This window comes from Danio rerio, chromosome 18, assembly GCF_049306965.1.
Source record: "Danio rerio strain Tuebingen ecotype United States chromosome 18, GRCz12tu, whole genome shotgun sequence".
Lineage (NCBI taxonomy): Eukaryota > Metazoa > Chordata > Actinopteri > Cypriniformes > Danionidae > Danio > Danio rerio.
Genome location: NC_133193.1, coordinates 37,347,798 through 37,361,516, shown reverse-complemented (window position 1 = coordinate 37,361,516; position 13,719 = coordinate 37,347,798). Strand labels below are relative to the sequence as shown.

At 38.6% G+C, this 13,719-nt stretch overlaps 1 protein-coding gene across 14 annotated transcripts in view; it reads right to left on the bottom strand.

The window, feature by feature from the left end:
- The window catches only part of kcnab1a (potassium voltage-gated channel subfamily A regulatory beta subunit 1a), a 295,083-nt gene that overhangs the window by 95,502 nt on the left and 185,862 nt on the right, over window positions 1-13,719 (bottom strand). For all 14 annotated transcript variants that reach the window (XR_012393669.1, XR_012393670.1, XR_012393671.1 and 11 more), the window contains 1 exon segment: window positions 7,128-7,171. Coding sequence is in view for 10 of the 14 variants with exons in the window: in XM_073929085.1 (XP_073785186.1) it covers window positions 7,128-7,171 (44 nt within the window). In the remaining 4 variants the exon portion in view is untranslated.

Below are 13,719 nucleotides of genomic sequence, written 5' to 3'. Positions count from 1 at the left end.
GAATGATAGGGAAGGATTTTTACATACAATATTGCTATTCCATCTATAAAATATTTTACTCCACATGTAGGAACTTGTGAGCATAATTGACAAAAAAGATTTTAAGTAATGCACCCCGGTAACTGCATTGCTAATATTTTTAGCCCAGGGGCATCGCTTGACCTAATTTACTGGGGCACGTGCCCCGGTACAAACCGCCAGTGCCCCAGTAAATGCACTGAGATATGATTTACTTCATATGCAAGTGTATTTCTTAAGAGCGGTGATTCCGAAGAAGTTATTATCTATGTGCAACCAAACAATGCTGGTGAAAACAATGTAGTTTAATCAAAAAGCAAACTGACGTATCTCCGCATATGCGCAGGGATCCTGCTCGCCTCCTGCAGGCGCTGCTACTCTCCCAAGTACGAGTCCCAGTAGTTAACATACACGGCAATAGTCTGGATGATAAAAGACTAGACCTTTGCTAAACATTTCAGCTCAATGCAAATAAACAACACTTTTTCTTAAGTAAGATAAATTACCAGAAAGTTTATATTTTTAAATAAGAACACTTTAAAGAACATGCCCTGCTAACTCGTCTGGCCTCCACAGCAGTGTCACAGAACATTGTGAGAAGCTGTTGTTGAGTTGACTTGTTTTCATGCTTTATCTAATGCAGTTTGGCAGGATCCATGGAGGGCAGCCGTCTCTGATCATACTCCCTGCCTAAACATTGGTGTAGCACCACCAGTTTTGTGCACTTGTGGCATTATGGGAGATGGCCATTTGGCAGCACACTGACCTTTGCATGAGACAGCTTCCTGGGCAGCTGCTCTCAGTTTTGCTCATACAAAATTTTATTGGACAACTATCTCTGCCACCTCGAACATTCTGTTCAACTAAAAAAATGTTTTCCTGTAACATTGACTTGTTTGGGCTCATGAGAATTAATGTGTAGGTTTAAACACATGTGCTTAAAATCAAAAAGCAAAAAATGTGACAGAGAGCTAATGCAGTGATTTATAATTTTACAATTACCTCGAAATAAGCTGGATAATATATTTTAATATATAACAATTAAATAATTACATTTACCAATGGGACTTTAAATTACTGTTGCTTAATCATATAAATGTGAATTAAATACAACTCAAACTAACTTCAAATTATTTATGTAAATATAAATTATGACAGTAAGCAAATATTTATCATTTTAATGTGTCAGTAAATCCTTTATTATTCACATCAGTTTTTTTGGTCTGTGTTTTGCTTATGTTCAGCATTCAGACTTCAATTAAAACATTTATTCAACCGTGTCTTTCACAAGAGTTTTATAAATATGGACTCACTCATTGAATCAATGATTCGCCATTCAAATCATTGACTCACTGTTTCATTTAAATACTTGTGCAGAATTCTTTGAATCTACAGCTATTTTATTGCAAAATATGAAGTGAAATTTAGTAATAATACTCCGCTGGCAGCATGTTTGCAGGCTTTACGATATAAAATGATTGTCGTTTAGTTTGTGTGTAAGTCTGAAACAAAGCTTAGCTGAAATAAAACAAGTAATAAAATGTAAATCGTGCATTTATAAAATAAAGGCCAGTCAATTGGTTCATCACCATCTATTTCCATTACACTTTTTGTAAGCATGCTAGTCAACTACAAGATCTTGTAAAACTTTAAAATATTGATGTTTGGGTAAAAATAAAAAACAAAAGACACAGACAGATTTATGTAAGTCTATAGTCTTTTGTTAAACAAGGTTTTTAGGGTGAGTCTGTACTTTTTTCCTTCTGTGTTCTTCAAACAAACCCACACAAACTGTGCAGTACACCTGACCTGCTTCCTTATATTTAACTCATTCTTGTTCTCTGCAAGAAAGTGAGATATCTCTTCACTTTCTAGTTTTAAGATTTGAGAAATCTGAGATACATAAAAGATTTCAAACTTGTTGTGGAGGCAGACATGACCAGACTCCCACCTAGACTAGTTTGGTGGGTTCTACAGTAAACACAAATGTGACAAAGAATATGAGCCACCAATTTGTTTAATAGAGCTCTGTTATGGCTAAAACATGCTTCTTTATTCCTGAAATTGATATTAAACTATCTTTTTCTGAAACATTTGCTCTGTTTAATCATATCATTAGTCATTTGCCTGCAAGTATACAAAATTAAGTTAAAGTTCAAACAGGCTGTAAAAATCTTTCTGCAAACATTTGCAATACTTCCTAAATTAGTGCTTTATAATAAATACTTTAGATTTTTATCTTTAAAAAGGTTCTTTAAAACTTTAGCTGACCCTAAATGCCTAATAATATAATAACTTTAATACCCATGCTTATCCAAAATAGCTTATTGTGGTTTTTTGAGTTACAGAAGGCTAGCATCCTTATTTTGTTTGTTTGTTCGTTCGTTCGTTCATTTTTTTTTTTATGTTTTGCATCAGATATATTGTCTAATGAAAGTCAGCACCAATATGTAATTGCTCCATATTATTACTGTTGTCTTCATAAAAGGGGCAAATTAAACATTTATTTAAAAAGTTTGTTTTCTAACTAGTTCAGTTATACTTACTGTATTGCATAACCAAGTGTAGGGAAATAGATACTCTGCAACGATGGATATTTTGACAACTGCTTGTGTAGGTTATTTGATTTGTTCACTCACTGTCTCTGTTATAATGCATGATGTAAGAATTGTGTGGGCGTGCATCGGCCGAGACTGCGCTTATGAGTCCATATGATTCCGCCTATTTGAGTTTCTGATTCTACATGAAGGGTCTTAAAGACTTAGAATTTTATTTTTTTGTTCTACAACGAGCTTTGTCAGCTTTTGACTGGATGGTTCTTATGGTAGTGGCGAAATAACGAATTGTACTGGGAAAATTGGGACATCTGATCACCCTTACGGGTGACTAAAACAGGGCTATTCAATATTCTGATTGGGCTACAGCCGCTCTGAGCCCCAGTTTAGCACAGACGTCACTGTTTTTGAACAGCAGCGAACCGAAAGGAATACTTCAGATTATTAATGAGAGAAAGAATAGTGCAAAGAGGCGTTTCCCACATCATAGTGCAAATTAATTATTCAGCCAATCAAGGGCCCCCTTCTTCCGTGGGCCCTGGGGCTTCAGCCCCACCTAGCACTTGCGTTAATCCGACCCTGAATGTAGGTGTCAAAGTCAATTCCTGTAGGGCCACAGCTCTACACAGTTTTGCTCCTACCCTAATAAAACAGCTGATGCAACTTACCAAGGTGTTTAAGATTCTTTTGAACACTTTGATTATTTGGATCAGCTGTGTTTGATTAGGGTTGGAGCAAAACTGTGCAGAGCTGTGGCTGGATCCTGGATTGCCGGTTTTCGGCATATTTTAGTTTACCCCAATGAAACACAACTAATCAAGCTCTTTCCAGGTATACTAGAAACTGCAGGTGTGTTAAAGGAAGTTGGAGCTAAACTATGCAGGACACCGGCCCTCCAGGACCGAGTTTGGACACCCCTGGTGTAATGCCCTTCCAGTCGTGACCCATCTCTGGGAAACATCCACAGACACACACACACTCATAGACTACGGACAATTTGGCCTACCCAATTCACCTGTACCTGGAACACCCGGAGGATACCAACTCGAACGGAGGGAGAACATGCAAACTCTACACAGAAACACCAACTGACCTAGCCGAGGCTCGAACCAGCGACCTTCTTGCTGTGAGGCGACAGCACTACCTACTGCGCCACTGCATCCCCCCTTATATGCAACTTATTTAATAAATCATTACTGTGTGCTCCTACTCCATTCATTTAGTAGTGACCAGTGCAAATGGCAAACTACATGGGCCCACCCGCAAGAGGAAATAAAAGAAAGTTGTATTGAAATCTGACTCCCTGGACAAATCTGATTCCCCTTTGTCTGCGCGTGCATCATGCAGCACCTGTACTTAAACTCACAGAAACTTATCATGACACTTTTATAACATAAAAGCATTGTCTTGTTGACAAGCAACACCAAATTATGTTCAAAATAACTTAAGACGCCAAATGGGATAAATTTTATACCCCATTTCGAAACTAAAACATACTCTAATAGGTAGTGTAATCTACACAGCAATAAGTGGAGTGTGTGGGTGAGAGGGAGCATCGTTTTGATGTGATCCATTTATGTTGTGGTTCTGTAAATGCTGGTGTTGGTTGCTATATGGTTAAAAATTATGACATTTAAAGTAACTAGGTTAATTTCAATTTAAGTAAATTAAAATTAAATAAAATATTAATCTAATATTTTGGGAGGGTATGGACAGTTTTTTTGTCTGGAAAAAGTCAGCTATATCTGGCAACACTGTTCATGAATCGATGGAATCAATTCACCAAAATGCTAGTCCAGATTCATTTGGTGATATGATCTGTGACCATTACTGTAGGAGGGGTGACATTATCAGAGAGTAACTGATTCATTGACTTAACTGATTAGTTTAAAAATAGAGCGTGATTCATTATAATTAGTCAATTCAGTAACACTTCATTGAAAGGTCTCCTGGCAATACATGTTTCTTGTATTTAATATAGCAATTACAACTAATTATTCATAATTATCCCTGTGGTGAGGGTTTAGCAACCCTTTCTGCAAGTCAAATTACATAAGAGCAAATTATTGGTTCATAGTTTGATTCCTTAAAAGCAAAGTCATTCTTAAACAAATCAATCATTTTAACTAAAAAGTTAATATTTTGAATGTGTTCTCCTAAATGATTATTGCAGATTTGTACAATAAATAATTCAGTGATATACATGGTGTAACCTGTCCCACAAAAAATATTGTCACTGAGTAATCTACTTAACTGATTTGTTATTGCATCTTTGATGGATAAATTTGTAATTTCTTATCACCTACACATTTGAATCTTGTCACTAAACTGAATAGTACAGTTTTGCTCTGCATCCATATCATGAACAACTCAGTGGATCATTTACGCAACTGTTACTGTAAAAACAGAGGGCCCTATCACCCGGGGCAATAAGGTGCAAGACGTGTTTGACATGACTTTTTTTTTTTTTTGTTTTTGCTATTTTCAGACCAGCACAACTAAATAACAAATCCATTTGTGCCACTTTGTGTACTCATGGGTGTGCTGGTCTATAAAGGAGGTGTGTTAGGCACATTGTTGGTGTGAAGCTGAAATAGGCCGCGGAAAAGGCTGGTCTAAAGTCCAGCGCAGAGCATGTTAGTCATGCGGTTATGCAGGTTCTTATGCTTAATACACATAGGATGTACAGTAATACACAAATATCTTTACATATGAAAAAAATATAAGGCAATGCGGTGATGCAGTAGGTAGTGCTGTCGCCTCGCAGCAAGAAGGTCGCTGGTTCGACCCTCGGCTGGGTCAATTGGCGTTTCTGTGTGGAGTTTGCATGTTCTCCCCGCGTTCATGTGGGTTTCCTCCGTGTGCTCCTGTTTCCCCTACAGTCCAAAGACATGCTGAACAGGGTAATTGGGTACTACATTGTCCACCTTCATGTCTGGGGGGCTTTTATTAGTTTATTCATGACAATTTTTTATATAATATTATTATTATTATTATTATTATTATAAGAATTATTTATTATATGAATATTTATATTTGTTTTAATAAAAACAAGTTTATATTTGTCCACCTGTTGGGTTTTGTAGAGTATACATAACCATATGGGGCAAAGGAATAGGATGTGTGTTTGGATATAACTCAGTTTTCTGACCACACTTCATTATTGTTGTTTATTTATTTGTTTGCTGGAAATTAGAACTAAATTGAGAAACACATTTGAAACAAATATTTGTGCTGAACAAACTAAATTAAATATGAAGGCTATGGATGTTTTCAGTGGAGTGCGTGCAACACCGTTTCCTTATCCATGAAAGTGAAGGAGTAAAGAAAAGAGTAAAAGTAAAGAGAAAGTAAAGAGGCCGAATAGAGAAGGTTCATTCTTTATCCTCACGCAGAGGGTCTGTCAGTTTTCTTACTAGTGAAGCGTTCAGTTTTTCCATTCAGCTTTTCCACTTACAAAGTCTGCCATGTTAAAAGCAAATGTGCCATGGTGCGACACAACTGACTTTTAAAGGCAATGGGAGATGAGACTCTGATTGGTTTAATGCATGTTATGCTCAAAATACACCCATAACTCATTAAAAGAATAAGCACAATCCTGTTATACCATGTGCCATGACATAAACTGTATTTTCCTATCCTTTAAATAGCAAAAGTGGATTCGAACACACCATTAATGCTTTTGCGCCACGCACTTTAGAATGTTTAGATCGTTATAATAGAACCAAGAGAGTCATTCCTCAAAAAAAAAAGCCTTTTTCTTTGTTTTTAATGATCTTTTGAAGCTTTTAAATACATTCAACAAAATGATTACAAAGAGTCTACTGCAGTTTTATACATTTTAGCTTTTTTTTTCTTTTTTCTTTTTGTAAATGACAGTATCAAAACAAAACTGCCAGCCTCCCCCTTTTTAAGAGGAGTGTATGATGTATATGACAGTTTTATTTTGGGCTCTGTCACTTTTTTTATTGACAGACACAGTATACAATGGCAATTGTTGGTAGGAGAGAGAGAGAGAGAGAGAGAGAGAGTGAGTAAAAGAAGAATGGGATTATGACCAGACAGGCTGGGTTTAAACCTGCGTCTTCTACATGAACATCGCATTCACAGCTATTTATCTTCCCCTGTGATTTTATATTTAGTAACACGCATACACTGGAGTGCTCATATTTTAAAAGACACACACAGGCATATGGAGTCCCTGTAGCATTGGTCTGCTTCACTCTGAAAGCTGAGTCTGCCTTTTGTGGTCTCTGCGGTACTGAAACTGACTGGCCCACTCCGGTTACTGAAGTTCAGCTTTTGTAATTGCGTTCATATATCCCACTGTTCAAGTCCCAGTCCTGCTTTCCCAGACATCAACAGCCAGATTGTGTGTGAGTGTGTGTTTTTTTGAAAGAGGGAAAAAGCTAGATAGAAGTCAGCATGGCGTCGTGATTAATGAACTGTTAAACAGAACCAAACTTTTCAAAAACAGTGACTGCTGCTATCTGCTGATAAGCTGCAACAAACGCTTACAGCTTGTAGAAATAGAGGTTTTGATGTAATACTCACCCAGACCAAGACATGATACTCTCAATCCAGATTTCCCAAGGTTCCTAGACAGAAACACAAACAGAGAGAGATAAATAAAATATTTATATTAGATCTAACACTGGACTTCTTTTGGATCAGGCTTCATGGAGCTTAATACCATTTCTCGATATAGATTTGTAACTGAAATATAATTACAAATGCAGAAGCCTGAACAAAAATAGGTCAGAATGCAATTTCTAAAAACAATGTTAAATATTAATGTTAAGTTTTATCTAAAGTTTAGCTCAGCTGTCTCTTTCAGGTTAACCAGTTATATTTAGGAATTAAAAAATATAGTTTTATTATTGTTAAAGAGGTGCATGAGCTGAAGCTAAACAGTGAATGAATAGCTTTGCTCTACACTCTCAGAAATATAGATAGAAAAGCCTGTCACTGGGACAGTATCTTTTTAAAAGCTACACCTTTTTACCTAATAGGTCCACATTGGTAACTTAAGGTTGCATTTTTGTACCATGATGTGCACAATTTGTATTCTTTTGTGTTGTACTTTAACTCCAAAAGTGCTTAAACGGTCATCAAACACCAAAACACATTTTTTGAGATGTTGACAGTCATATGTACGTCCTACGTTGCTAAAACACCATTTTGACCCATATATTTCACTTAAAAGTGAAAATTGGTTGTTTTTGTGTTGTTTTGAGCAAATTCGTTCTTCCGGTTTGAAAAGAAATTTTGAAGCTACGTCACGGTCATTGTGTAAATTCCAGTGTGGATATCGGATGTCATTAATATGCATAATATAGCTTGGGAAACAGTTTTTGCTTGTGACTGTTCAGAGAGACACCACGTTGTGTTCCCAAACGTAATTGAAACAAATGGAAGAAGTAGTAGAGTTGTTCTGAGACATGGGTCGTCAGTGTTGCGTTCATAAATGTGCCGCAAAAAAGGTTTTGTTTCCATTTCCCTGTGATGAGAGTGCAGCTTGCATGTGGACCCACACATGTGGATTACAGTGGTCTGCCAACACACAACAAAAATGCATTTGTAAGGAAAGGTTTTTGGCCAAGAGCTTTTCAAGTCCGGAAACAATGAAATTTGGATTTGTTGCTCGTCTTCTTTTAAAAAAAAGGAACGACTCCAGCTGGATTGTCCCGTCGTTACAGATTTGGTAAGTGTGCGATCAATGTTTGTTGTTTATGTTTCTTTCAGATGACAAAGTTAGATTGTATTGTCAACAGTATTCTTTCAGTTTTTAAATACATAGTGAAATGACTGAAATTACTAAGTATTTTACACTAATAATACTACACTTTTATTGACTGAATATGCTTTGATCGGTGTCTTTTTATTGTTATACAATTGTTGTACAACAGTTTCATCCATTCTCTGAACCCGAAGTGTGGTGTGAGGTGGGGTGCCAGGCTGATGTTTTTACAATAGATGTAGTATATATATATGTAATAAAGATGCCACACATAATGAAACTCTTGCTGTTGGACCAACATTCCTGACTGTTTTTTTTTTTTTTTTTTAAATCTAGAGGTGTGGAAACACCCTGCTGAGACAGGAGGGTTTCATGGTCCTTTAAAGGTACTGTCCCACTGACATACATATTTGTTATGTTTTGGATTTGTGAAGTGAATGTTGTCTTCTAATTTTAGCATCAAAGTTCACTTAATTTTACAGTGGATTAACTTTTAAACAAATCGCAAATCAATACTGGATTTTTAGAACAAAATAAAGATGATGTTGTTCCAACAATATTGGTTCGGACATAAATGTTGCCCAACCATGCTTATTCCAATAGTTTGTTCCATTGAAGGGGTCAAAACAAAACAAATGTATTATTTCTAAATGGTGTTTTTCTATATGTTAAGCACAAACACATGGTTTGTATGTACAGAATATCTTGATAGAGCATAGAGTATGTTTCGCATTCTAGTATAGCCTCGTGCCATTTAGATCCAGAAATAGTGTGCTAAATCCCATAAACAGTTTAAAACATAACTGAGATTTTGTAACTCCACGGCATGTGTACTGTGATAACAGCTGTGTGTGCACCATAAACCGGATGAAAGGGAATTCATTGTTTTTAATGAGATTTATTGATATCTAGTGGGTTGGGATTTGCGACAAACTTCACACGGAACACAGTAAAAGTGCTGACAGAGAGAGAAAACGAGGATGAGCCAGAGCAAGAAAATGCAAGTGGGCATTTTGCAGTAAGAGTGTATTACCCCTGTGCTACTATCAGTATAAATTTACTTGCCTGCATCAAGGCCAGAGAATGAAGGTGCAGGATAATAACAGATTCACTGCGCTGCAGATAATAAACCTGCATGTGTGACAGATTACACACGGTAAATGCACAAGTCCAGCTCCCGAGAACTTACACAGCACGTTCTGTAATATACAGCCTGTCGTTACCATTCGTTTCCAAAGATTCATCTGTCAACTTGTGGCAGTTCCTAACAAAATTAAGTTGAAGAGTGTGACCAAGGAAACAGCACAATCCCCTTTCAGGAACTAGACTGTAGTGGAAAGAGACAAGATGTTCTTGTGGATGTTTCTTCTCAACAGAATAACACTTTATATAAAATATGTTCGATGGACTTACATTTAACCCAGAGTAACTATTTAACTTACTACATGCAAGCATTATTTTGGTTGTTTAAAAGAAGTCTAAAATATGTCTAATAATAGTCAGGAATTAATTATTACATATGTGAAGTCTGTCTAATCTGTCTATTTGATGACTAGTCTAGTTTTGGACTATTGTTACAGTAAATGCCTGTTAAATTTTGGCAGTCGTACTATAGGGACTATGCAAGAATGTAAAATGCGATTTGCTTGCAGTGAAACTGTAAACACATGAACCTTCATTTCTTGAAACATCAACTGGGGTTCGTTGGAAACATGGTCAGTGATTAACTCACTTGAACTTGTGTCTAAGTTTTATGCTTCATTATAGCTCAAATCTAATATTATTTTCTTGGTGGCTCTTCTTTTCTGCAACCTTTTAATACCAAGAAGGTTGAATATCTGATGGAATGACTAAAATCCCATCCAGCCCACCTCAGCCATTTCTCTTCAATCCTTAGGATGTTTTTCTTTCTAACACTCTAAAGTCTGATTTAACTTCTGTGTTAAGTGATCGCTGCACTCCATGGTGCATACATTTCATGTAGCTGATGCCATTGTGAGCATTTATACCTATAAGTTCTGATTATATGGCTGTTACACTAATACAGTATGGTCATGTACATGTAATAGTAGGCATTAGAATTCCTATGATCCACTGTTTTGAGTGTCTTTGCCAGTGTTTACATCACATTTGTGTGCAATGCTACTGTAGCTATGCTAAGTAGCTCAAACTCACCTTTATTCTGACAAGAAAGAGGCAGAAGCCAAAGAACATGTACACAAATTTGATCATAAATAAACACAAAACAAATGTAACAATGTAGAGCTCCTCCATGGGACTCAATGCTTGTTAAACACTTGGAGCTCAGCCTCTCTCCACTGCCACAGCTCTCTTCCTGCTAACATTTGTTACCGCCATTAAGCTGGTCAATCACAGATCTTGCCCTCCACATCATTGCATCATATAGTAAAATTTTTGGAGCGGTGCACATCAGGATCTATGTCAGGGTATGGAGAAGAGTCTACAAGACTGCAAAGGCTACAGCAGACTCACCTCTAATGCAGATGTATAAATTGGCCTTTAGACCGGTATACTTGCAAAATTGTTCAAACTTAACATTGCATTGCTTAGATCAATGAACTTTTGACTTCTACTTTGAATCAACCTACAGCTATCAGTCAATTGCTGAATCTAAAAACCTTGTTTAGGCAAAGATCTTACACTCTCTAAAATAAAAGTTCAAACGCTGTCACTAGGGCAGTACACACACAACAAAATCATCCTAGTAAAATTTACTGTCACTCTGCCTTAGGAAGCGGGAATGACAGTGGTGCATTAGTTCAAGCAACACAAGAATTCTAACTTAGCAAAGGAATGCAGAGTTTGAGGTTGGACAGTGACAGTCCATCCTGTAGAAGTTGAGTGCAGGGGATTTGTCAGGAAGTCTGTAATTCATCTCTGTGTTGCTTGTACATCTAGGATGAGACTGAGGAGAGCAATTAAGGAGATGGTAGAGGAGGAAGAAAAGGCATGTTACCAGATGTGTCTATGGAGGAAGGACAATAATTAGGGCATGTTACCCCATAAAGGGCAGCTGCAATGGTTGGCAGGGAGAAGTACCTACAACCCTGCAGCTAACTCAAAAGTGCACTCAAGAGCTCAGAGTGTATTTGGTCCCTCTCCAAATTGAGTTAAAGTTACTCCAGAGCAGAATTAAAAATAATGAGATAATGAAGGTGATTAATTAAGTGGTGATTGAGCACTGATGATGAACACTTGTTAATAATCAGATATGCAGAAAAGAAACACAAAACTACAACTGACTTCAGACACAGTTCGATGAAATCAACTGAAATTAAACAGTCAATCTCTCAAAATCTCACTAGAGTATGATTAAGGAACTCAAACAGCTGCTTTACAGTACGTATTACAACCTATTTGGCCTTACACTACAAAATTTCAAATAGTGATATTATTGGGAATTAACAGATTAACTCAAAATTGATATGATATAAAACTGAGTAATAATTTACAAGAATAAAAACAACACAGCAAAAATATCTCACCACTGTTGAAATGCACATGCTGATTCTTGATGTATGTGTCTCTACTGCGCTTCTGTTTAATGCGTTTTAAAAAAATAATAAATCCACAGTTGAGTTCCACTCTCTTAAAATACACAGAATTTTGTATCTTAAGTGATAAACCATGCAAAGTAAACTCATCAACAGTAAGAATCAGTTAATCTGATCACTTTACACTTGCTATATACCAAGCAAAGAAAACGTTCGAGGTTACTAAAGTAACCCTTCGTTCCCCGAGGAGGGGAACGGAAGCACTATAAGTGGATTTGATTGTAAAATCCACGCATTGGGAGGATTCGGATCAGAAGCCGCTTGTCTGGAGAGTATTGAACGGGCCAATGAATGAAATTAATTGGCAGCGTAAGCTTGCGCAGGTGTGCGACATCTGCAATTATCTCAGCATATAAGCACACCTGAAGCCAGCAGACGCCATCCTTTTAAGCTGAAGAGACTTTCAAACAGCTAAGGGACAGTCATTATGGCGACGGAGTATAGTGCTTCCGTTCCCCTCCTCGGGGAACGAAGGGTTACTTTAGTAACCTCGAACGTTCCCCTTCGGGGGGAACTTCAGCACTATAAGTGGATTTGATTGTAAAATCCACGCATTGGGAGCCCATTGAAAGCGCCATAATGACTGCACCTTACCAACACCCCCGATGAGGAGATAGTCAAGCAAGCGTGACGCACCCACATCATGGGGGGCGCGGTCCTCCAACGTGCCCCTGGCCCTAATTTATCCTACTTCAACAGAAGTTTTACGGATTTAGATATATTTTTTGGGAAGTCGTGAGCATCTAGATAATTCTAGGAAATACGACAGTACGTTGGGAAGCGTGCAATCCCGATAGGGAGGACGCTGCGGAGGCCATCCGTTACCCAAGGGGGGATAGATGGCAGAATTTACATATGGACTAGCCCTAAAAAGGGGGAGTACGCATAGCAAAAGAGTGGTTAGCGGAGAGGGAAGACACGGGTCCGCCCAGGGGGGGGACTTAACCGTGGCGGAATAAGCATATGGGATCGCCTAGTGGGGATCACGCATAGCAGGCACCTATACCCAAAACGCGGGCTGACCAGCGGGCAGACCTACAACGTAGTGGGCCAGCAAGTGACTCCTCCGCTGAGTCAGTGCTGGGGGCCACGGAGGAATCTGCAGGGCTCACCTGACGGGGAACTTTACTGACAGATAAAAAAGGCGCACGTACCTCCGTGTTAGGGAGAATGGCGCAGCAAGCGTGTTTCAACACCCTACCGAGTTGTCTCCTCAATCACCAAAGGGTTACCTAATACCCTTGAGGAAACCGGCTCCACTCGCAGATTGTAAAACCTTGCAAATGTGTTGGGTGTCGCCCAGCCCGCAGCTCTACAGATGTCTGTTAGAGAGGCGCCGCGTGCACGCGCCCAAGAGGATGCAACGCTCCGAGTGGAGTGTGCACGAACTCCCGGGGGACACGGCTGACCTCGACTCGAATAAGCGAGTGAAATGGCATCCACAATCCAGTGGGATAATCTTTGTTTCGATACGGCACTTCCCTGCTGCCGACCGCCATAACAGACAAAGAGCTGCTCAGATGATCTAAAATTCTGAGTACGGTCCACATAAATGCGCAGAGCGCGAACTGGACAAAGTAAAGAAAGGGCTGGGTCTGCCTCCTCCGGGGGCAGCGCTTGCAGGTTCACTACCTGATCTCTAAAGGGGGTGGTAGGAACCTTGGGCACATAACCGGGGCGGGGTCTCAGGATGACGTGAGAGTAATCCGGCCCGAATTCCAGGCACGAGTCACTGACCGAAAATGCCTCCAGGTCCCCGACCCTCTTGATGGAGGCCAACGCAACCAGCAGAGCTGTCTTCAGGGACAGAAATCTTAGAGATACTGATTCG